The 24,513-nt window shown below is 36.1% G+C and overlaps 3 protein-coding genes across 3 annotated transcripts; 2 read left to right on the forward strand and 1 right to left on the reverse strand.

The window, feature by feature from the left end:
• The first annotated feature begins 1,423 nt into the window (after positions 1 to 1,423).
• On the forward strand, positions 1,424 to 4,592 carry LOC104887502 (annexin-like protein RJ4). The gene is made up of 6 exons (XM_010672144.4): positions 1,424 to 1,576; positions 1,844 to 1,989; positions 3,082 to 3,294; positions 3,398 to 3,610; positions 3,957 to 4,040; positions 4,148 to 4,592. The coding sequence occupies exons 1-6, from the start codon at positions 1,504 to 1,506 to the stop codon at positions 4,352 to 4,354; spliced, it is 936 nt and encodes a 311-aa protein (XP_010670446.2). The 5' UTR covers positions 1,424 to 1,503; the 3' UTR covers positions 4,355 to 4,592.
• A 9,838-nt stretch (positions 4,593 to 14,430) lies between these two features.
• Positions 14,431 to 17,025, forward strand: LOC104887551 (annexin-like protein RJ4). Its single transcript, XM_010672203.4, has 6 exons — positions 14,431 to 14,820; positions 15,300 to 15,445; positions 15,594 to 15,806; positions 15,901 to 16,113; positions 16,433 to 16,522; positions 16,614 to 17,025. Exons 1-6 carry the CDS (start codon positions 14,748 to 14,750, stop codon positions 16,818 to 16,820), a joined length of 942 nt encoding a protein of 313 aa, XP_010670505.3. The 5' UTR covers positions 14,431 to 14,747; the 3' UTR covers positions 16,821 to 17,025.
• A 2,355-nt stretch (positions 17,026 to 19,380) lies between these two features.
• LOC104887500 (putative disease resistance RPP13-like protein 1) lies at positions 19,381 to 24,277 on the reverse strand. The gene has a single exon (XM_048639679.2). It carries the CDS (start codon positions 24,035 to 24,037, stop codon positions 19,718 to 19,720), a length of 4,320 nt encoding a protein of 1,439 aa, XP_048495636.1. The 5' UTR covers positions 24,038 to 24,277; the 3' UTR covers positions 19,381 to 19,717.
• Between the last annotated feature and the right edge of the window lie 236 nt (positions 24,278 to 24,513).

Below are 24,513 nucleotides of genomic sequence, written 5' to 3' on the forward strand. Positions count from 1 at the left end.
ATTTTATTTTCAGTTTTTAATTCATTTTCTTGTTTTGTTCAATAAATTAGTCTCTTTTTATGAGATTTTCTCAAACCTTGTTATGGGATTTTTAGTTTCTGTTTTGGAAATTTCCTTCTCCCCTATGGGAGTTGTGAGTATGGTTCTTTTTTTTTTGGTATGAGAAATTATTCTCATTGGTTGAAGTTCGAGACTCGACATGAAGGTATTGGAATCTCGGATGCGGTCAACCTGACTCGATCAAGAATGTTCTTCCCAAACTATATCAGAATGATAGACTTCCTCATCAATAGCTGCTTGATTCAGCAAATACAAGAGGGTTGTGTTGTATTGTTCGATTTAGTTCATTGTAGTTTCTTCGAAGACGAATTTGATTTAGTCTTATTTAATTGTATCTTGTTTTACTTTAATACCTATTGTAGATGCCGTTTGGCCTTCAATTATTGAAATTTCTCTTTCAGAAAAAAAAAGTAAAACAAGATACAATTAAACAAGACTAAATCAAATTCGTCTTCGAAGAAACTACAATGACCCAGATCGAATAATACAGCACATCCCTCTTCTATTTGCTGAATCAAGCAACTATTGATGAGGAAGTCTATCATTCTGATATAGTTTGGGAAGAAAATTCTTGATCAAGTCAGGTTGACCGCATCCGAGATTCCAATACTTTCATGTTGAGTCTCGAACTTCAACCAATGAGACTAATTTCTCATACCTAAAACAAAAGAACCATACTCACAACTCCCATAGGGGAGAAGGAGATTTCCAAAATAGAAACTAAAAATCCCATAATAGGATTTGATAAAATCTCATAAATAGAGACTAATTTATTGAACAAAATAAGAAAATAAATTAAAAACTGAAAATAAAAGGAAAAAAGGGGATTACCATGGATGAAAACATCCATGGCAACCCCTAATTGATGAAGAAGGGGTAGGGGAGGCTAGGGTTTGAGAGAGAGAAAAAGAGAGGGGAGGCTAGACTAGGGGGAGTAATTTATTTTTAAACTAATGGTATATAATTCAAGAATTTTCTCATATATTTAGTTGTATTATGTTCAAGACTATTTTTTACGTAATGACTTATCTAAAATCATCCAAATGAACAAAGTAGGAGGAAACCATTCTAACTCTCCTCAACTCCTTTTTTTTTTTTTTTTAAAGAAAGGGAATCAGATAATTTTTATATGAAAGACTTGATCAATTTGATGTAGACAAACAAATCTTCATCCTTAACTTTTCAAATTTCATGAGACAAAGCACGTAGAATAAACACAACTTTAATTTTAATAATATCATTTTTCCAATCATTATAAATTTAATAATAAGATAATCTTTAATAAAAGCCACCTTCACCAAATTTCTAGCCACTGCATGATTACATTGTGAGCTGGAAGCCTGTAAAGTGGGGTATTATATATTTAGACACCTTCTCCTTCTTTTTTTCATTCAACAAAATCTTTTGAAAACCAAACCAACTTCAAAGACTTGTAATTTTACAATGGCTACCCTCAATTCCCCTGAACATACTGATCCCCTTGCTGATGCTGAAGCTCTTCATAAAGCTTGCGAAGGTAGTCATAATCCATCATACATACATACATCATCATCATCCATCATCATTCATCATCCATCATCATCCATCCATCATTCATCATCATCATATCATCTTAGTTATTATGATTAGTCTGTTAGTAATTCTAATAATGTAAAGACTTGATTTTGAGCTTAGATGTGATGCATTGACTTAGATTAAACACTTACTTTTTCTAACTTCTATGGTGTGTTATTAATTCTTGATCTTGATCTAATCAACATTATATTAAACTTTAAAAATGCAGGATGGGGAACAGATGAAAAGGGTATCATCGAAATCATTGGTCACAGAAATGCAGCACAAAGGATGTTGATTAAGGAAGTTTATGAACAGCAGTTTAATGAAAATCTTATTAAGAGATTTGAGAAAGAACTTTCTGGGGATTTTGAGGTGACATAATTTTAAACCATCATTTTTACATCAATTTTACGCATTTTTTTAACGAGCTTTGCCTAGTTCATATCAGATATAAACAATTATTGTTCACATCTATGTGAACACAATTACTGTTCATATCAACAAAAAAGGTGGTTATTTGTATAAAAAAAAAAGTACGATGTTTAAATTGAATCTAAAAATATCATTTGTTGGTTTCTAGGATTTGAGATCCTCTCTTCCTAAAAAAGGGTCCATTTTTCTAGATCAATTATAGGGATTTAGGGAAGAGTAAAATGGGGAGTTTGTCAATGCCATCCGGAAAAAACTTTATCTACCCAGTTGGTCAACAATCCACTACTAATAGAAATGAATAAAGAGTGGAATCCAACTCATCAGTTCTAATAATTTTTTAATGCTCTATTTCTAGTGGGTTAACTACCCACTGGACAGATGTAGCATTGCTCTTGCCATCCAGCGTAGTTGGCAAAGTCTTGTGGAGGCGGTTTTCAAGACTTGAGATCGAGTACTAATAAACCAAAAAAAATTAAGGGGGTTTTATAATTGATGCTCAAGTACACCAAAAAAAAAATTAGGGGGTTGGGGAATTAATATTTTTGCTAGCTTAGGTTTGTGGATAGTATATTTTATCATTCACTAGATGACATGTATGATTTAATATACTTCCTCCGTTGTTTTTAGATGTTACACTTTTCAAATCACGGACTCCTAGGTAATTTTTGGAGAGGAGAGAGATAGAGAGAATGAAAAACAAAAGGGTCCCATGTGAACATGTGATAGGAGAGAGATAGAGAGAAGTTATTACCCAAAATAAAAGTGTAACATCTAATTTAAAATTTCCTAAAATAGAAAGTGTAACATCTAAAAAAAACGGAGGAAGTATTTAAATGACGATTAAGGATGTATTGACCTAATGGTTAAGATTGAGGTACTGTGAACGACAAGCCATAGGTTCGAATTCCCTCTCCCCTTCTTTGTACTTTGTAGTTTGTACTGCCTTCGTGGCGCCCAAATTAGTATATATACGTCTGTAGGGAGTGGACTGTATAAATTTCATTTCTCTTGATTTCACTTTATGCAACGTAGAAAGCTGTATACCGATGGATGCTGGACCCCTGTGATCGGGAGGCTGTTCTAGCACATAATGCTCTGAAGAAAGCGGATTTCAAAGTAATCATCGAACTTTCTTGCATTCCATCAGCTGAAGAATTCTTGGCTGTCAAGCGAGCGTATCAGGCTCGATACAAACATAGCTTGGAGGAAGATGTTGCTTGTCACTTCTCGGGTGATATGCGCAAGGCAAGTTCTTGGATTCTTTCCATTGATTATATATTTAAATGAACTTGTTCTTAATGTCATTAGATTTGTCATAATAACATCCAGAAATTCATTATTGCTGCAGTTGCTGCTTCTGCTAGTCAGTGTTTATAGGTATGAGACCGAAGTATCGGAGCCAAAATTGGTGGAGGCAGAAGCTGAACTCCTTCATAAGTATATCAAAGATAAGGAGTATAACCATGATGAGATCATAAGGATCCTTACCACAAGAAGCAAGATTCAGCTGATTTCAACTTTTTATCGCTTTGGAGATATCTGTGAAACTCCCATTGTTGAGGTAATCTTAATGAAGTTCAGACTTCAGACTTTGTTATTTCAGAGTGAAAAGCCCTCATTTTTTCCGTTTTCTTAGTACTCAGTCACTTGAACAAGTTTTTAGGCTATGTTCTCCTCGCCTTATTCTCTTATTCCAGAAAAACTCCAATAAGGTGATGAGAATGCACCTTTAGTTGTATCTTGAATTTAGAAGCCCATATTTGAACTTATTATAGCCCTTAATCTTTTTAACTGGTTTTAAGGTTAAAAGAATAAAGTCTTAACCTTTAGTTCTGTGTTTGGATGTCAAAATGAAATTCTAACACAAAAGTATTCTGATGCACGTGAATTTGATCTGGATTATGCAGAGTTTGGATTCTGATGACGACTTTGTTGTAGCGCTCCAAGCTGCCATTCGATGCATCAAGTCTCCCCAAGAGTACTTGGAACAGGTAGCGACCTTCGTCTAATATAAAGGCTAATCAAGGCGGATTAGTTTTATGGTTTTCATATTAAGTATGATGTAAGTGATATCTTATTATGTGTCTGAATCCATTAGGTTCTGACTGATGCGCTTATGAAGCACGGAACGGATGAGGAAGCACTGACAAGAGTGATAGTAACAAGGGCTGAGAAGGACTTGGCAGATATCAAGGAGCTATTTTACAAGAGGCACAGTAGGACCTTGGAGCATGTTGTGCTTAAGGAGACTCGCAGCGACTACGAGACCTTCCTCCTTACTTTGCTTGGAAAAGAAGATCATTAAACAAGGGATCAATGCATATGACAGTTTCAGTGTTATCACTGTACTTGGTCCATTCTTGTGTTGTGGCCATTTTAGTGCTGGTGAGAGACTTTATGAGGCTTTGAGCCTTTTATCCTTGCTGTGTGCGCTATGTATTGCTGAGTATTCTGGTTAGTGAATGTTGCACCCTTTGGTTGATCTGGTGCAACATCAGCTTAAATAAAATGAGAGGTGAAATTTATTTTACCTTTTCTTTTTTTACAAAGTAATTAATCTACAATATTGATTATGTCCGATAAAGGCTTTATTCCAATAAAAGCTCTTGTGAGCATGAATAATGGTACATTCGTACATGGTTCTCCAAGACTCCAACTAGTTCTAACCTAACTCTCATCTATTTTCTCTCTTCAAGCTACTCTCAAGAACTATGTCTAAAAATACCCAACAACGATAAAAACTCTTTAAAGAGTTCTCCATTCAACTTTTCACTATTTGGTGGTCTCTATGTCAATAAATGAACCTCATTTCATATTATGATCAAAGTTATGTACTTCCTTCGTAACCAAAAAAACGCCACATTTGCATATTTGGATGTAACACAAAAAATGCAACAATTTAAAACTTACTTCTTTTGTTATAAAATTTCAACAAATTTACAACTATGCCATTACTTAAGAAAATAATAATTTGATTATAACAACCTAATTTTCATTACATTTTAAGCACAATTCATTAAATTTAATGATTCAACACATCACGACCACCTCCATTCATCGTCACCACCCATCTGGTTTTCATCAACACCACCAACCTTCGCCTCTCTTCACTTCGGTCTTCGTCTGTCAGTCCTATTCGCCGCCGCCTCTCTCTTCTCTCTCGCTCACTCCTCTTAATCTTCTTCAGTCTTCATCTTCGTCTTCTTCTCTCACTTTGTTTCTCAGTCCTACTCGCCGCCCGACTTCGTTTCTCAGTCTTAATTCGTTTGCGTTTGAATTCGTGGGTTTGTGTTTTTTCTTAGATTTGAATTCGTGGGTTTCAAATTTGGGCTTTTCAGATCTAGGTTTTCGAATTTGGGGTTTTGAATTGGGGTTTTCGAATTTGTGGTTTTGCAATTTGGGGTTTTCGAATTTTCTGGGTTTGAGTGTTCGATTTGTTGCAGTTATCTGTTGTTCGATTAGACGTTCGAAAAAAAGAGGATTCGAACTTTTAAATCTACAATAATAAAAAAAAATACCAACAATGCAAACTAATTCCTTAACCGCTCAAACAAATACAACTTTACACATACTTACTATAACAAATAAAACATATAAACTTAATTTGAAGACTCTCATTCTCCCGAGTCCTGTGTCGAGGCCCATGATGCACATGCTCATGGCTGGGCTTGACAAGTGTACATCTCCATTAAGAGGGGCAAATGTGATCATGGCCCTATATAATTTTTTTTTAAAATTGACTTTTTTTTTTGGATTGAATCAATGGTCCTACCTTTTTTTTTCATTTTCATGAATGATATTTTCTACGTATCAAATTATTATAAATAAACTAATAGATTAATTGTAAACATATGAAGATACAACATGTCATTAATGTTGAAGTTTGGGAAATGAGAAATACTTTTCTAAAGTTCAAACAATAAAATTGTAATGAATTTTGTGGTGACCAAAAATAGAACCCATGTTCTCCTTATTTCTTCTCTTACTATTTCACCACTAATCTAAATGTTTTCCCTTTTGTCATTCCTTCACACAATTAAAATAATATATTTCGGGTCCTTATTTTGGAGGTCTTGTTCGGTCGCCCTAATTGCACGGGCCAAGAACCGCCAAATCCTCAAAGTCTCCTTCTCCTCCTTAAATTCCAAGTAAATGTTTTAGATAGGAATTGAATTTTAGACTTCGCTAAGAGAGAAGGGAAACTCACCACTTGATCCAACCCTAATTCGTATGTCATATACCTTATATATATTATGGTGGAAAGATCAAATAAAAAGTTTGTTAAAATGATGAGGTGAAAAAGATAGATGTGCATATTTTTTTAGCCTAAATGTGCATATTTTAATTTCAAATTGCAAGTACATCTTCTTCACAAAAAGGATGCACATTTAGTTGGATAAAATATATGTACACTAGTTCCAAAAAAATATGCAGAACTTTTTCCTCATTTGACCCTATTTATATAATTTTACAAACTGATTATGACTGAACCATGAATTGTAGAATTATTATATAAAAGCAGATAGAGGTCATGAGTAGCTTTACTAAGAGTTGGTGCTTCAGTTTGCCGTTTCTCTTCTATCTTGCTTGTTTTTGGCAGATTTATCAACAATTATTCTCTAGATGTTGGCTAAACTTATTTCCACAGTATTGTTTATGATACTCTATAAATAAATAAATTGATTAAAAAGTTTAATATCTTTTCCAGAGGATAACTTCACAAACCCTAACAGCAGGCCAAAATCACCAAACTTGACAATACATTGTAAAATTAATACGAATTAGCAAATATAATGCAAAATCAACAAACATATTGTTATTTGTTTAATTCAACAAACATACATCGTAAAATTAGTAACACAATTAACGATTTCATACAAAAACAGACCTTGACAAGGATCAAGAGACTGAGAATTCTTGACATTCGAAACCTAAGATAATAGCAACTGCAGCTGCTGCTGCAACTGAGGTTGCGGCTGAGATTGATGCTGATGTTCGGAATGAAAAACAAAAGAATCATTGCGATCGAGCGAAAACGAAACCCTAGCTACCGACAATTGACTTTGAAACTGCTGCAAATTCTGCTGATGTTGCTGCAAATTCTGCTGTTGTTGCGAATTATGGTGCAGTGATTCCAAATTTTGTTGCTCATATTGCAAATGATCGTTCCGCAACAACAACATTTTGATCTTTCAGCGCGTATTTCGAGATTTTTTCTCTCTAATCAAGAGAATTGAACTCTTGAAAGCCTTCGCCTACTTCGCTTCTTTCTCTCTCTAAAAGCCTTTTTTCTAATAAGAGATCGGGTCATCACAGAGCATAAAACATACCCCATTAAACCTACGATTGATTCGTACTTCATAAATTAAACTTCTTTTCAAGCATTTCTGAGATCTTTTATGAGTTAAAATTTTACCTCACAATTGAAAATGTTGTTTTTCTGGGAGATCTTTTCAAGCATTGATGAAGCCTTCAATTCTCTTGATTAGAAAAGGATGGCTGAGATTGACCAAGTGAAATGAACAGTGAATTTCAAGATTTAATCATAACACTATCAAAAAGAATAGTGTAGAAACTTCAACTTTTAAAAGGTCTAAGATAAAAAAAAAAAATCAGTAAATGATGGTAAGAAGAAAAGAAAATTTAAGTAATTGCAATAATATGTGTACCCCACACATTAAAGAGGTATCTCTTCTTCAACTCAAATGTTATCTCCCCAAGAGACACACCCAAGAGACATGTTTTAAGTCAACTCATCTAATACACATTAAATTACCTTACTTATTAATAAAGCCTATATTAAAGTTCCGATTGCTTTTACCAATTTTTGGATAGGGGATGGGCCTACATTAAAGTTCGGATTGCTCCCACCCAAAGCCCCAATACAAGTGTCAGAGTCGTCCCAAGCATTACGGAGGCCCTGTACGACTACCATTAAACAGGACCTTAGTCAGTGAACATGAACTACTATTTACTAACAACTAGTTTTTAGGTCTGCCCAAGTAATTATAATTTTTATTTATTAACATTTTACTTCATAAATATAACACCAAATATTACTTGGTTTAGTGGTTAAAGCTTTAGTGTATAAGTTTGAGGTTATGGGATCAAATGTTATAAGATGCATTTTCCATTTTTTTTTTACTATATGTGTGTTTATATAAAGTAAACACACTAAGAGATAGCGCCACGTGGTATAAATTCTCACTTAGGAACATCTTTTAATATATATTAGCATAGATATGTTGTTAAAGTTATAATCCATAATATAATGATTTTAAGTTATATTATTTTTAACCTTTTAATAATGAATGATAAAGCAATATTGAAAAAGGAAAATAATAGGTGGTAAAGGATCATGGAGGATTCGAACACCTAAATCCACAGTAATTAAAAAAAGATACCAACAATGCAAACTTATTCCTTAACCACTTAAACAAATAAATATAACTTTACAATACTTACTATAACAATTAAAACATATAAACTTAATCTGAAGACTCTCATTTTCCCAAGCCCGTGAAGCACATGCTCATGGTCGGGCTTGACAAGTGTACATCTCCATTAAGGGTGGGGAAAATGTGATCGTGGCCCTATATAATTTTTATTGAAATTTTACTTGTTTTAGATTAAATCAATGGTCCTACCTTTTTTCGTTTTCATGAATGATATTTTCTACATATCAAATTATCATAAAATAATAGATGTTTAATTGTAAACATATGAAGATACAACATCTCATTAAATATTGAATTTTGGGAAATGAGAAATATTTTTCTAAAGTTCAAACAATTGAACCCATGTTCTCCTTATTTCTTCCCTTACTATTTCACCACTAATCTAAATGTTTTCCTTTTTGTCATTCCTTCACACAGTTAAAATAATATATTTTGGGGCCTTAATATTGGAGGTCATGTTCGGTCGCCCTAATTACATGGGCCAAGAACTACCCGATCCTCAAACTCCCCTCCCCCCTTAATTCCAAGCAAATGTTTAAGATAGAAATTGAATCTTAGATTTCGCTAAGAGAGAAGGAAAAACTCACCACTTGATCTAACCATAATTCCTGTGTCATATACCTTATATATATATATATATATATATATATATATATATATAGAAGTGAGTTCATATGAGAATGCATACTTATATGAGAAATGAGAATGAATTTTACACGCTATAACTCTTATGAATAAGTGATGTAACTCCAAAAACAAAATATTTGAAAAAAAAAAATTCAAAAAAAATAATTTTTTTTTTGAATTCAAATTTTTTTAGAGGGATATAACTCTAATGAATAAGTGTTATAACTCTAAACCAATCGTGTGGTTGAGATTCATTCTCATTTCTCATGTAAGGAACATTTTCATGTGATCTTGCCTCTATATATATATATATATATTATGGTGGAAAGATCAAATAAAAAGTTTGTTAAAATGAAGAGGTGAAAAAGATAGATGTGCATACTTTTTCTGGTTTACTAAATGTTGCCCTGAAATTTCCTACTAACGCTTTATATAAATACATATATATGTATTTGTATTATAATACTTTCACTCTCCCACTCTCCCACTCTCCCACTCTCCCACTCTCCTTCACCACTCTCCCACTCTCCAACTCTTTTTCACTCTCTTCACCTCCCTCATTCTCTTACTCCATCTCCACTCTCTTTCACTCTCTTATTCCATCTCTCTCATCAACAAGGATTTCCAATCAAGGTCTCCGGCGACAAGAACTCCGCGATCAATCACCATATCCGCGGCGGCAGAGTAACTTAGGCGGCGTACGATTTTCGGCGGCGGAACCTCCTGCAAGACCTCGGCTTAACCCGGATATCCGGCGATCAAGGTTAGTGTAGAAATTCTAAAATAATATACAGGCGCCTAAATTAAGCGCTCCACCATGAGCGTAGGCGCCTATAGCAATGGTGGGTCGTCTATTTCAGACCCCCACCAACATTTATAGTTTTTTTTTTTTTTTTTCTGAAATCGCTTGTGTAGAATTACATATTTGATTCGAATATTGTAAATTTCTTGTTGGAATTGCATATGTTAGACTAGGATTGCAATGCGTATTGATGAAAATGAAAATTTTAATTTGAAATTCGAATATAAAGGTAGGCGCTTGAATCACTGGTGGGGCGTCTAAATTAAATGCTTGCACCAGAGGTCACCTATTTTAGATGCCCCACCAGTGGTATAGGCGCCTAATTTAGGCGCTTCACCTAAGGTGCAAGCGCCTAAATTAGGCGCTTGACCAGTGGTTCCAGCGCCTAATTTAGGCGCCTGAACCCTTTTTAAGTTTTCGCCGCTTAATTTAGGTGATTTCTGATATCTTGTTTTTTATGTTATATATTTGAATTTGTTTAGTTTAGAAAAAAAATGATTATAACATTTTGTTAATTATGGTGTATTAAAGTAGAAAAATGTATTATTGCAGAAAATTAATGAAATATAATAGAAAAGATAGTTAATGAACCTTAGGAAAATAATTATATATTAGAGAACACATTAAATTATTCAATATAATTGCTTTTTCATATTTTTACATTATTAATATTAATTAAAATTTATGCATTTAATTAAAGATGAGTGGGCGAGACAAGGGCAAAGCAAAGTCTTTGCCTACAGATTCGGGTCATCGTCATCCTCATGATAGAGGAGTGACAATCTCATCGAGGAAGGCCATAGAGTTGCTTTTCAGGAGCACTCAGTCTTCATCAGGTGCAGAAATAGAGGAAGTACCGGAAATTCCTCCTTTGTCCGTTGTATTGCCTACTACCATTATGGATATTGATGCGTGGAAAGTGGAGACCTCACTCACCTTGGACAGGCAATCCGATGGCGGGAAACGAGCAAAAGACGGGTGTTTATTATGATAGTCAGTCGGAGCATCCATCAACGGGCCCAGAGGTAGGTCCTACTTCTCGGGGGTGCAAACCACGTACCTCTCGTGGTCGTTTTGCACGTTCTTTAGATGGAGCACCTTGCAATGGTGAGGGATCCGGGAGTACGTAGTAGGGAGGGAAAGAGGAAGGTGACGGAGGATGACACTTCATGGCTAGTACGTGACGCTAGGCCAGGATGACACCCCATCTTCCATATTTAGGTGTCTAGTGTTTTCCAACTTCAGCAAATTGAGACAGTAATGTGAAACATGACCAACCAAATGATCAAAAGGTTATATCATATGTTGCCTACTAATTCTGCACCTAGATTTCTCTAAGTTATCCGTGATCTTGATCATTTGGCTATCAATGAACAAATTAACACGTGTAAAGAGTATATCTAAGGCACAAGTGGAAGTTTTGGAGCCAGGCTTTTAGAGCTGCATGTGCACTCTCTACTCTACATGTGGTTTTGTTCCCAAAATGAAGCACGTCGTTGGTCCATGCTTTCACAAACTTGGTCTTATGGGGATTCAACCACGTTGTCTCAACATAATCAATAACGGAATGCTTCCGTGCCGAAGCGGACTTCAAATTTGCCAATGCAACCTCATATTCACCTTCCGTGTTTGCATTTAGCACATTCCACCAGTGACCAGCACAAAATCGCTCTCCAAATGACGCGGCCCCACGTATTCTAGTAACTTGTGTCTCCACATCTTTGTTAATATGTCATGTACAAATAAGATGAGCAGAATCTGGAAAAACTTGACTAATTGGTCTAATCAAACCCAACTCACGATCTGTAAATATAGCATGCGGGCTCACATGATGGTCAAGTAGATTACATAGACACTCCAACACCCAATGGTAACTCTCTGCAGTCTCATCCTTCACTATGGCATAGGTAATGAGGAAGTTCATATTTGTCGGTGTCGTACCCCCATCAACTCAATGCAAGGCATACCGTATCGATTCATTTTATGCGTTGAATCAACACCAACTACCCAAGGATATGTACGAAATGCGTTCATACCACCTGGATGAGACATGAATGCATGAGTAATAACTCCATCATCATTTCGTAATGACTATGAAACATAGTTTTTCAACAAGGTGCAGAAAATTTTCTGCTGAAGTCCGTTCTTCACGCCCTCATCTTGTAAAAATACCTCTTGTTGTATATATGCTTTATCGTTTGGTGAAGATGCGGGTATGCCTCAGTTACAGCAGCTTGAATGTTTCTGGGTGCGGTCTCAGCATCAGTCATCTGTCGAACCATCCGCCTAGCATCATCATCGAGCCCGCTGGTCCGTCTGTGGCCCTCCGGATATACTATGAACGCGTGGTTGTGAAAACCATATTTACTAATTGGAATAAACACATACCATCGGTCCCCCAAAACCAAGTTAATCCTAAATGGACATCCACAAAACTTTGTCGATGTATTAGGCCGTTTCACCTTTCTCGGGTCTACCTCATCCCCCTTGTATCTCGTCCCCCTGAAACATTTAAAATGGCAAATGTGCGGACTATTTGCATTCTGCTTATACGAGTGAATAGCCAATTCAAAGCTTATGGAAACTACAATTTCATTAAGATGATCAGACGCCTCTTTAACCGTCATGAATCCATCACCTATCCTAAATCTACCATGATAATTAACCCCGTCCCCATCATTGCTCGAGTATGGAACCTATTAAAGACCATACAAGTCATATAAACTATTTAATATATTATATATCTAAATTACAAAATTAAAATCTAGCGACAAATTTTAAAAAATAAACAGCTTCATAAAAACTTGCACAGGCGTCTAAATTTGGCGCCTGCACCATAGGTCAGACGTCTAATAGAGGCGCCTGCACCATTGGTCAGACGTCTAATAAAAGCGTTTGACCAGTGATGTAGGCACCTTTATTAGATGCCTGACCAGGCGTGCAAGTGCCTTTATTAGACGCTTGACCTATGGTGCAGGCGTCTAAACGAGGCGCCTGTAATTAATTTATGTGAAAAAATAACGTTCATATTTCATGCATTTTAATTTAAGGTGAGCTTAAAACCTATTCTAATATGCAAAATAATATAATTTACTTGCAGTTTTCACTATTTAAATAATTTATGTCTACTATATTATAACTACTCTAATATGTTAAAAATATAAATATAACTATTATAATATGCTAAAAATCTACATATAATACATCATGTAAATTCTACATTAAATATGTTAAAAATGTAAATATAACTATTATATTATGCTAAAAATCGACATACAATACATCATGTAAATTCTACATTTAATATGTTAAAAATGTAAATATAACTATTATAATATGCTAAAAATCTACATATAATACATCATGTAAATTCTACATTTAATATGTTAAAAATGTAAATATAACTATTATAATATGCTAAAAATTTACATATAATACGTCATGTAAATTCTACATGGGATATGTTAAAAATGTAAATATAACTATTATAATGTGCTAAAAATCTACATATATTACATCATGTAAATTCTACAAAACTTAATTAAACATAGTAAATTCTATCATTTAAATTTTACAAATATTCTACCATGTAAAGATATTATTCTACTAGATATTCTAAACTGATATTTTAAGCACCTAAGATCATGCTTTTACTAAATTCTATCACTGGCCAGGCGCCTAAAATAGGCATCCAACAAATTGGTGAGGCGTCTAAAATAGGCATCTAACCATCTGGTTAGGCGCCTAAATTAGGCGTTTAACCTTCTAGTCAAGCGCCTAAGTTAGGCGTTCAACCAGCTGGTTGGGCGCCTAAATTAGGCGCCTGACCAGATGGATAGACGCCTGTATTAGGCGCCTGACCTCAGGTTCAGACATCTAAAATAGGCGCCTGACCAGCTAGTCAAACGCCTAATTTAGGCGCCTGACCAGTCTCACCGTCCAAAAAAAACTCACAAATACACCAGAGGTGATTTTTCTTGATTGGTCAACGCCGGTCAATGTTGGTTAACGTCGGCAAACACCTTGGTTAATGTCGGAAATCTTGATAGAAAATGAAAGTGAATAAACAAAGTTTGGTGGTGATTTGTGTGAAAAACATGAAAAGTGTGGGGGGTTTAAATAAAAAAAAGGCAAAGAGGAAAGGAGGGAGGAAATGTCATGTATTAAATATAACCCATGTATTAATATAAGGCGTTAGTAAGAAATTTCAGGACGTCATTTAGCAAAATCCTATTTTTTTTTTCCCTAAATGTGCGTATTTCAATTTCAAATTGCAAGCACATCTTCTTCCCAAAAAGGATGCACATTTAGTTGGAAAAAAATACGTACACTAGTTCAAAAAAAAAAATATGCGAAACTTTTTCCTCATTTGACCCTAAATATATAATTTTACAACTGATTATGACTGAACCATGAATTGTGGAATCATTATATAAAAGCAGATAGAGGTCATGAGTAGGCTTTATAGCAACAGTAGAAGAATGTTCCTTGTTCACATATTACTTATTTAGTCACAATAAAAGATATTCCAAGAATTTTGGAACTTGTCAACAATTTTTGAAATAAAACTATATTTCCATCAAATATCAAGATTTCTGATGAAGCTTTCAACTTTCATAACATGGAAATGATAAACACCAGACAAACATTTCTAATAAAGTAAACAAAGACACCATTTTCAACCTATTGCCACCTTACATAGTTACATAGTTAATAGTGGGCTACAAGCTTAGAACACAGGTGTAGGATCCTAAGAGTTAAGACATCTTCCTCTTTGCTACAGTCAACTAAAGCTTTTGAGAGAAAGAACAATGACTACCCTCATTATCCCTGATCATGCTGATCATATTGCTGATGCTGAGGCCCTTCGAAAAGCTTGCCAAGGTGATCATCATCTTCATCATCTTCATTTACATTCACTTAATCTCCTTTTCATCTTAGATTTTCTATGTTTGAAATAATTCTCTCTTTAGTTTAGGAGTGTTTGATTGGAAGGAAAATAATTTTTCTCATAAAAAGTAGTTCCTCAATCTCCTTTCTTTCGGTTGTAAAAGGTGTAAAAATAGTTTCCTAGGTGAAGAAAAATGTAAACCTCCCAAGGATGGAGAACATTTTTTTTTAGTCTAGAGAAAGAAACGTCACATTTTCCTCTCTACTTCTTACTTTCCCTCTTTCTCTTCTAACATCCATCCTCTCCCTACATATTTCTTATCTTTGTTAAGCGAAACGTTTGAAAATTATTTTCTGTCCAACCAAAGGATTAAGGAGTGTCAGATTTTTATGTCATGATCTCTCAAAACAAGATTACTTGGTAAGTTTAACTTGTAAATTCCTGAAGACGAGTATTTTCATTTTGATGGCAGGATGGGGAACTGATGAGAAGGGTATCATCAATGTGATTTGTCACAGAAATGCAGCCCATAGGAAGTTGATCAAGGAGGCTTATAAACAACAGTACAATGAAGATCTTATTAACCGATTTGAGAAAGAGCTTTCTGGCAATTTTAAGGTGACAAAATTTTTGACCACCATTCTGAAATTCTGAAAGTTCTTACCACAATTATTAAGATTTTTACCACAAAATGTTTCTGTTTCAATTTTCAACAAAACATAACCTAGATCCTCATAAAACCCCCTTATGTAATGACATAATGTAGAAAGCTGTGTATCTATGGATGTTGGACCCCTTTGATCGGGAAGCTGTTCTAGCTTATGAAGCTCTGAAGAAAGCGGATTACCAAGCAGTGATAGAGCTCTCGTGCATCTCATCGGCTGAAGAACTCTTGGCAGTCAAGCGGGCCTATCAGATTCAATACAAACATAGCTTGGAAGAAGATGTTGCTTCTCACTTCTCCGGTGATATGTGCAAGGCAAGTTCTTGGGGTTTTGCTATTGATAATAGGTTCCTAAAAAATTATGTTATCAGATTGTAGTATTACAGCCATATATTCATTATTGCTGCAGCTGTTACTTCTGCTGGTTAGTGTTTATAGGCACGAGACTGAAGTATCAGAGCCAGAACTGGTCAAGGCAGAGGCTGAAATCCTTCACAATTGCATCAAAGATAAGGCTTATAACCATGATCAGATTATAAGGATCCTCACCACAAGGAGCAAGGCTCAGCTAATCTCAACCTTTTACTGCTTTGGAGATGTATATGGCACTTCCTTTGCTGAGGTAAACAAAGAATCATCACGGTCTATTTGGTAATAAATGTATGACTTGTAAAGAAAATCTCATAGCAAATCCCCAAAGACGTATATTCTTTTCCGCAAAACTTCGTTGCTGCTCAATACCAACTCTAAAACAGTATTGAAAACTTTAAAAGAAAATGAGGTATTTGACTAGGGACAAGCCTTTACAGTTCATTACCATTTAGCACTGATTACCAGATGGGGCGTGTATTGTGTATTTCGATGTAAAAATGGGAAAACAATACCCAAAAGAGAAAAAAAGATAATATGATGTCCTTAAGTTTGCTCTGGTGTTTCTACAGAGTTTGGATTCGGCTCATGATCAAGACTTTGTCGCAGCTCTCCAAGCTGCCATTCGATGCATCAAGTGCCCCTTGGAGTACTTGGAACAGGTAGCTATTCTTCGGTATAATAAATATGCTAACTAAAGAGATTTTAGTGTTTTCATGTTGACTCTAGTTACGCGTCTAAAACCATGCTTAGGTTCTGGCTGATGCACTTATGAAGCACGGAACTAATGAAGATGCACTGACAAGAGTGATAGTAAAAAGAGCTGAGAAGGACTTGCTAGAGATCAAGGAGCTATTCTACAAAAGGCACAGTAGGACCCTGGAGCAGGTTGTGGTAAAAGAGACTCATTGGGACTACGAGACCTTCATCCTTGCGTTGCTCGGAAAAGAGGATCATTGAACAACAGAACATAATAGACGATCTCAGCGTTATCACTGTTGTCATCTCCTTTTGAGTGCAATATTTTTTAGCTTTATTTTTACTGGGCATCAATGTTGGTGTGAGACTATACATGGCTTTGTGCCTTTTATCCTTTTCTGTGTGCTATGTATTGCCCAGAATAATGTATATATGAATTTTCTACTCTTATGTAAATTTGGTGTAACAGTGGTTCAATTCAGATCAGACAGGAAATTTGGCATCGATTTACAGAAAAATTGTTCCCGTGTCAGCCACTAACTTCTTTATGTTCAGGTAGGTGATAGCGGGTGGTGGCAGGGGCTGCCAGGTGGTGGTGGTGGCGGTGGTGGGTGGTGTGGAAAAAGGAAGGGTAAAATGGTCTATAAAAATGAACTTGGGGCGATTTTAATTAGTTTTGGAGCGATGTTTAACAAACCCTTTTTTGCTCAACTATCCAGTAAAATTGTATAACTTTGTACCTTTTGTGTTTTGATAGAATTGTTTTATAAACCAACTCTTTCTCTATTTTAGAAGTGGTCGTCTATCTGATTCAAACTATCTTTGATACTTAGATTCAAGAATATACTCTATTACTATAATAACAAGTGAATTTTGGAAGTTAAAAAAAGGGAATAAAATCAGGATACTGTTTTGAAAGAAATTTAGAAGAGCTGAAAGAGGATCCACAAAATTATAACACTTCATCTATTAAACCAGGTTGTTAATGGAAATGGTTGAGATTTTGACTTTTGATGAGGCTTTCATGCCAACAGTAGAGCAGATCCAGACATCGAACAGAACAGTAGCTTTACATTGAAAGAAACTTTGTAAGTTCTAAACAGCCAAAGAACCTTCTCCCTGAAATCAGTCAGAAGTTAAATCATCTTGTTTCTTTCTGTTTATGCAGTAGAGTAACACAAGACATAGTTCCCTCAATACTAATTCTAAAATCCAAACTCAGAGTGACTCTCCTGACATTAAAGTTCATAACATCGTTGTGGAATGAAAAACTGAAGCTGGGTTTATAGGACCATCAGGTTCGCAACTCATGAACACATAGATGCAGTGTATACTGTACACAGTATTTTGTTGAATGTTTGATTGAATTGACCATGAAATTCCTGCTATATTCTAGTTTAGGTTTCAACATGGCTCCTAAAGCAGCTAGTAGCTTTAAAGGCCGCTCGCAAATCCTTATTCTTAATGTTCAACTTTCTCCGATCTATTATACACTCTAAAAAGCGGGCTGCCTGAACCTTCTAAATCAACAGGAAACAGACTCAATAAACTGCAACTTAAAAAGCTGATGCTCCGAATTCAAGAGAAGAAAGCGGGATATTAGATGAATATTATTATTAGAGAAGAATCTAGATATATTAGGCTTATATACGATAGGTTTACCTTCCATTTGAAAGCAGAAAATGAGTGAATGAAGGCAGGCCAAACATCTACCAGAACCAGTGGAAAGTAACGGCCAAAGCAGCAACTGCTCTTTTCCCTGTTAGTGAAGATATAAAGTTAATGGATAAGAGTCAACAAGGAATAATCTGTTAATATGCAGCAAAACAAATCACAATATAGAAAACTGGCAAACTTATGAATTCTGCTACAACACATTTTGTTAGCCTTTTCTTAATTGCCAGATACCAGTAGCCCTCCAATCGATATCTCAGAATGAACGAAATATGGATTCACTAAGTACCTGTTATCCAAGCTGTAAATATACTGCTTCAGTAATTCAGGATATAGATCAAACTCGATTATGGAAGCATGAAACTTCACTATACAACTTACACACCATACAACTAAGGAAAGTCCAGACAGGTTTCAGGTTCACTAATAATAGGTTGGTGGCTTGTTCAGATCAGATTTGCTTGGAAGGGGTCATATTCGAGTCTACTGTCAAATCTTTTTCCATCGAAAAAAAATAATCATATAATTTTTCAGGTAAGATCAATTGCAGATCAGTTCGAAATCATGCCACCTAATTCAGGTTTTGTTCCTGTCAGGTCAAGTTTTCCAGCTCTAGTCGCTAAGTGACAAGCTGCAATCTGATCTATAGAGCGGAAATATTAGAACCTAAAGGCTCAGTTAACACCTAGGCAACAGAAGAAAAATGATTTGGAATACACATACAAATTCAGCATACCGTTGTATCAAAGAAAAGAGCCACAAACAAATTACAAGTTACAACTATTCTCATTTTCAATTTAAGAAAAATAAAACCATTATATGGTTGAATTGACTTGATATCATATATTACATCACGTCTTTTATTCTAAGGCTGAGATGACAACTCGGCCTTGATCCTCAAGACACATCCCTATGCTGACAAGGCACTGTAAGTCTGCACTCTGCAACAATGGCCACACAGCATTCTATCTCACTCTGCTGGCATCTCGAATTCTCCCTTGTTTGACTACTGCCTTAATAACTAGTGAGAAACAAACGCTTTAGACATAAAAGGTTTAACAGGAAATTAGATCATTAAATGTAGAGAAAGACAGATAACTAGGCAGATGCATTTATCTAACAGAAATGTTGATTGACAAGGCAGAAGTACAACTTAAGAAACAATCTGCTCTCCTTTTCAGTTATTTTAAATCACTGCTGTATCAAAGAACTAAGATTTCGATACATCGCATATGAATAAATTCAACAGGAACTAACTTTAATAACTATAATTAATGATACAAACAGGCTTCTTTTATAAAGAAGATAATGTAGTAATGTTACATATTGCAAACTATATAAAGTAGTAGAACTGAGCAAACTTGGAGATGTGCTGGGAGTCAAACATTCCAGCATTCCACGAAAGATGTTACAGTGAAATCAAGCAGCTACATATGTGCTTGTATTACACTAGGATGGTAAATCAAACACAATCGAATCATCCTCTACAACTTAGAGGGACTGTACAAATGATCATCCATAATGACACAAGGGATGCGAGACAACATTGGCCACACTCGAGCTTTGTCTCCTAGCCATTGCTGTTTAAGACAAGAACACTTATAGATGTGAATCTGCAAAAGTGAATGACATAGATCTGTATCTGTCAGCAATATCAGCTTCGGGCAGTTCCGAATGGTAAGGGAAATTAGGTTCGTGATGCTTCCAACTGAAAGGTATTTCAAATTATATAGTTCACCAATTCTCAAGAAAGTCAATGAGGCCGGAAGATCCATAGACTCCTCTGGAAAAGTCTCCAACGATCTCAAGCAGCCAACAGAATCAACCCTCAGTTCTTTAAGAGTGGTGATTCTGCACAGCCCCCAGTTACTAATAGGACCCTCGGTGTTAACATCAATTAGCCAAAGTAGTGTCAAGTTAGGTGGTAGACCGCTCTCCGGAAAGAAGAGGACCTTAGGGCATGAACTAATCTTCAACTCTTGAAGTAACTTGAGGTTCACTAATTGATTGGGCAAAGCTTCTAGTTTTACGCAATCATGAATATTGAGCTGTTTGAGGCCTGAGGGAAGCAAGACTCTATCACCAAACTGGACAAGATTTATACAGCTAGATATTTCTAAGGTTGTGAGAAAAATAAGTTTTTCAAGGCCCCCTCTGAACATTCTAAACTTCTCACAACGACTTATTTTCAGTTTTTCAAGATGAAATATTGTGCTTCCAATCTCTCCTATTGGTAGAGATTCAAGATTTTGGCAGTCATAGACATCCAGCATCTTCAGGGTGATGGGTAAATTGCCATTTCCTAGAAAAGAAGTGAGAGCTGGACATCTTCCAATTCTGAGGGACTCTAAGCTAGATGGCACCTTTATTAAAGATGAAGAGGATGGAGTATGAGCCAAGACCCCTTCATCTGCCACCAGTTGTAATTTCTCACAGCAAATGATCTCCATACTCTGAAGAGTATGGGGTATCTGATCGATTGATAGAAGAGAGGGACAACCACTGATGCTCAAGGACACCAGAGAGCTGCAGCTGCTTATCCACTCCGTTGCAGATTCGAGAGAATTGCAGAACCTGATATTAAGTTTCTTGATGTTAGACTGCAAAACATTTTTGAAAAGGGAATTCAGCTTCGAGCAATTTGTGATTGAAAGAGCTCTGAGGTTGACCAGATCCAGTGGAAGGATCTCTAGCTTCTCACACCCTTGTAAAGTCAAAGATTCAAGTTTTCCATGAAATAGCATTTGTCTCTGTTGTTCTCTTTGAAATTCACACGGAAAGAAGAGGAGCTTTGGACAGTTTACTATGACCAAATTATGAAGTAACGGAAGGCCTTCCTCTAATGTCTTCTCACAACACCATAGCGAGGCAAGTTCCATGCAGTTTTCTATGTGTAGAGTATCAAGTTTCGTAAACTGGGCTATAAGCTCTTCTTTCAGACAAATTAGTTCTGATATTTGAAAAATCTCCAAGGTTTTCAAATTACTAATGTCAATTGTAGCAGGTTCCGGAACAATTGCTTGACACTCCCGTATCTTCAGTTCACGCAGCACCGGAAAACTTAAAGGTGAGACCACAAGTTGCAAACATTTTGAGATCTCAAGTTTCTTCAAAGAAGGAAGATGCATTGGTAGCTCTTTACGGAGGCTCGGGCAATTTATTACTAAAAGCTTTTCAAGGTTGGGAAAGCTTTCATCAACTCTTGGAGGAAACCACTCTTCCCATTCTTCCATACGCTGAAAGTGTAGAGTTTTAAGCGACGGAAAAGGTTTTGAGCAATTTTCTCCATAGAACTCCACACCCACACTTTTAACTCTAGTTATACCTTCAATATGAAGCTTCTTCAATGATGGAAGCTTTCCTAGAGATGGCAAGAACCGACAATTCTTGCAATCTTTCAGGGTTAACGTAACCATATTGGTAAAAGAAGGCTCTCCCAACCAGGATGGGAAATCCTCACCACCATAACAATTTAGTCTGTATTCTTTTAGTTTCTTTGGAGGGCGCAGGAGGGTGAGCAAGTTCTTTTCAAATTCTCCATCTCTGAGGTCAAAATTCCTAGCCCATTCAATTTGTAGGCCAGATAGATCTAATTTATCATCTAACCTAGTCTGCAATGCATCTTTAATGCTGACAACATTGTCCAATCCAGAAACAAAAAGCATCCCTCGAAGATTTCGCAAATTCTTTAATTCTCCTATACCTCTTCCATCAACATTTCCCACAATAAATCTTGACAATGTTTTAAGATTCACCAATGTCCCGATTCCCACTGGCATCTCTTGCAGAGATGTTGTTTCACTAATGTCAAGATGACGCAGGTTGACCAACTTCCTTGTGCTTGTCGGCAACTTCTCTAGAAGCTCACAGTGTGCTAATAATAGTGTTTGTAGATTGCAGAGGTTTCCAATTGTTTCAGGCAATTCCTTGACCTTAGTGCCGGAGATATCCAGATACCGCAGGTGCTTCAGATCACCAATGGAATCTGGCAGCTTCATGATGTAGTACCAGCTGAGAGAAAGGACTCTGAGAACTCCAAACTTAGGTATCAAATCAATACCAATATTTCTAGCTAGGAAGCTCCATCCACAATAATTGAGACTAAATGAAGCAAAAGTTCTCAAGCTGGTAATATCTCTACGATCTTCAAACCTTGTTACTGTTTCATGCTTCCTACGGATAAAGGAGAGGTGTCGTATCCTATTGTCAGGTCCACATACCAGAGTTTTCTCCATGTCATCCAACCTAAGACATATATCTCCTGCTGCCCACTGAGCCAAATCATTAACGAGATCATGCATCTTGTACCGAGAGTCATCAATCTTCGAGGGTTCAAAAAATGACCGAGACACAAGCCCATGGAAATAGTCATGACCAAGATCCTCCATATGTTTCTTTGATTCCTGGTGAAGCAATAGACCATCAGCCATCCAGAATAAAATGACCTCCCTTTCTTGAAATTCATAATCCTTAGGAAGTATCGAGCAGTAAGCAAAGCAACGCTTGACCTCTGGAGGCAGGTAATTGTAACTCAACCTTAACACAGGCAAAACATCACTATCCTGCAACTTCCAGATATCACTATGTAGTATCTCCTCCCATTCGTCTACCTCCGCCTTCGATTTTAAAAGGCCTCCTAATGTTTTCGCTGCCAAAGGCAAGCCTTTGCATTTCTCAGACACCTTCTTACCCAAGATTACAATGTTTGGATTTGTAGTAACATCAACACCATCAAAAGCATGTTGCTGAAGCAAATTCCAGCAATCATTATCTGACAAAGGCTCAAGACTAAAATGAATTCTACTTGTTCCCATAATTGAAGCAGAGATTCTACTGCGCGTTGTTACCAAAATTCTACTTCCCTTTGTCCCGGCCCTAAGTGGGATCCTTAGGCTATTCCAATCTTCATACTTCTCACTCCAAACATCATCAAAAACAATAAAGTATCTCTTATCCACCAAAGCCTCATGTAATGCTACTTGAGCCTGATTAAGAGTGCTATAGCTAGCATTACCACCAGTAATCAAGTTCATAATCGCCGTAGTTATCCTCAACACATCAAACTCGATGGAAACACAAACCCATGCTTTAATGTCAAAGTGCTTCTTCACCCTCTCATCATTGTATACAAGTTGACTAAGCGTTGTCTTACCAATCCCACCTTTCCCAACTATAGGAATAACACAAAAATCACTACAATTTCCTCCATCATCAAGCAATAAATCAATGATCTTATCTTTCTCCTCATCCCTTCCATAAACATGAGGCTCACAAACCAAAGATGTCGACTCCGATTTCCGCCAACCTTTCATTTCATTCCTATCTTGCACACCAAAATCTAAAAGACCAAGTTCATCTTTTTGGGTTACAATGTCTTGCAAACGCATAGAAATGTTTTCAATCTTCAATTCAATCTTGCGGTTGAAACAGAACTTAGTAGAATTAAGGGCATTGAAATATTCAGGGATAAAGTTTCTTAGAATACCTGGGTTATCCTCATTTTCAATGGGTGATTCAGAAAGTTGAGCTTCAGTGCAAATTTCATCCAAAATGTCGTCCAAATCATAAGTTAAGTCTTGAAGCTCGTCCAACCACATGATCACAAGCTTGTTGTTGTTGTTGTTGTTCATCTTCTTCTGCTCAGCATCAGATATGGCTGCCTGGATTTTGAGGAGGGTTTTTGACCATTTTTTGAGAGTTTCATGGATGTTAGTTTGGCGGAAAAAGTAGAGTAAATTAGGGGACATAAGCTTGACAAAAACAACCTGAAGGAATGCAGATAACGCAGCTTCTCCAAGGCTCATTTTTCTCAAAGCTTAAAAAATGCACAGAATAGGGAGAATCTATGGGGATCTGATCAAAGCAATTTTTACAGAGTAAAAAAGGAGAAGTTCAGTACTTCAGTTAGACAGGACAAGAGATCTAATTTCGAGAAGCTAATTGGGTGGCGGATTTTTTATATAAAAAGATGTCGCAATAAGTTATGATATCTTTGTTAATGGATGTTTCAACTAATCCTTCTTTACATTTGTTCTTCTTAATTCGTTAGGATCGATTCTTCTTGGATATATGCGTGTTCTAACTTTTTTTCATGTACCAAATATATGAAGGAAAGATATTCGCTTCTTGAATTTTTCCCACATATTGAAATATTTGAGATGTGCGCGGTTTATGCAAGTGTCATTTTCATAATTAGGTGTTACAATATTTAAGTGTAGGGTAGGAAATTAAGTCCAATTATATAATTACGCCTAAAAGTGAGTCTCTCTCTAGCCGCTGC

Source organism: Beta vulgaris, chromosome 2, assembly GCF_026745355.1.
Source record: "Beta vulgaris subsp. vulgaris cultivar EL10 chromosome 2, EL10.2, whole genome shotgun sequence".
Classification (NCBI taxonomy): Eukaryota; Viridiplantae; Streptophyta; class Magnoliopsida; order Caryophyllales; family Amaranthaceae; genus Beta; species Beta vulgaris.

What these genes read in the sequence shown, in the direction of transcription:
- LOC104887502 (XM_010672144.4), top strand. Translation starts at nt 1,504, where the DNA reads ATGGCTACCCTCAATTCCCCTGAACATACTGATCCCCTTGCTGATGCT. An exon ending in GTGAAACTCCCATTGTTGAG is followed by an intron (nt 3,611 to 3,956) that starts GTAATCTTAATG and finishes TGGATTATGCAG; the next exon opens with AGTTTGGATTCTGATGACGA. An exon ending in CCCAAGAGTACTTGGAACAG is followed by an intron (nt 4,041 to 4,147) that starts GTAGCGACCTTC and finishes TGAATCCATTAG; the next exon opens with GTTCTGACTGATGCGCTTAT.
- LOC104887551 (XM_010672203.4), top strand. Translation starts at nt 14,748, where the DNA reads ATGACTACCCTCATTATCCCTGATCATGCTGATCATATTGCTGATGCT. An exon ending in AGCTTTCTGGCAATTTTAAG is followed by an intron (nt 15,446 to 15,593) that starts GTGACAAAATTT and finishes GACATAATGTAG; the next exon opens with AAAGCTGTGTATCTATGGAT. An exon ending in TCTCCGGTGATATGTGCAAG is followed by an intron (nt 15,807 to 15,900) that starts GCAAGTTCTTGG and finishes TTATTGCTGCAG; the next exon opens with CTGTTACTTCTGCTGGTTAG.
- LOC104887500 (XM_048639679.2), bottom strand. Translation starts at nt 24,037, where the DNA reads ATGAGCCTTGGAGAAGCTGCGTTATCTGCATTCCTTCAGGTTGTTTTT.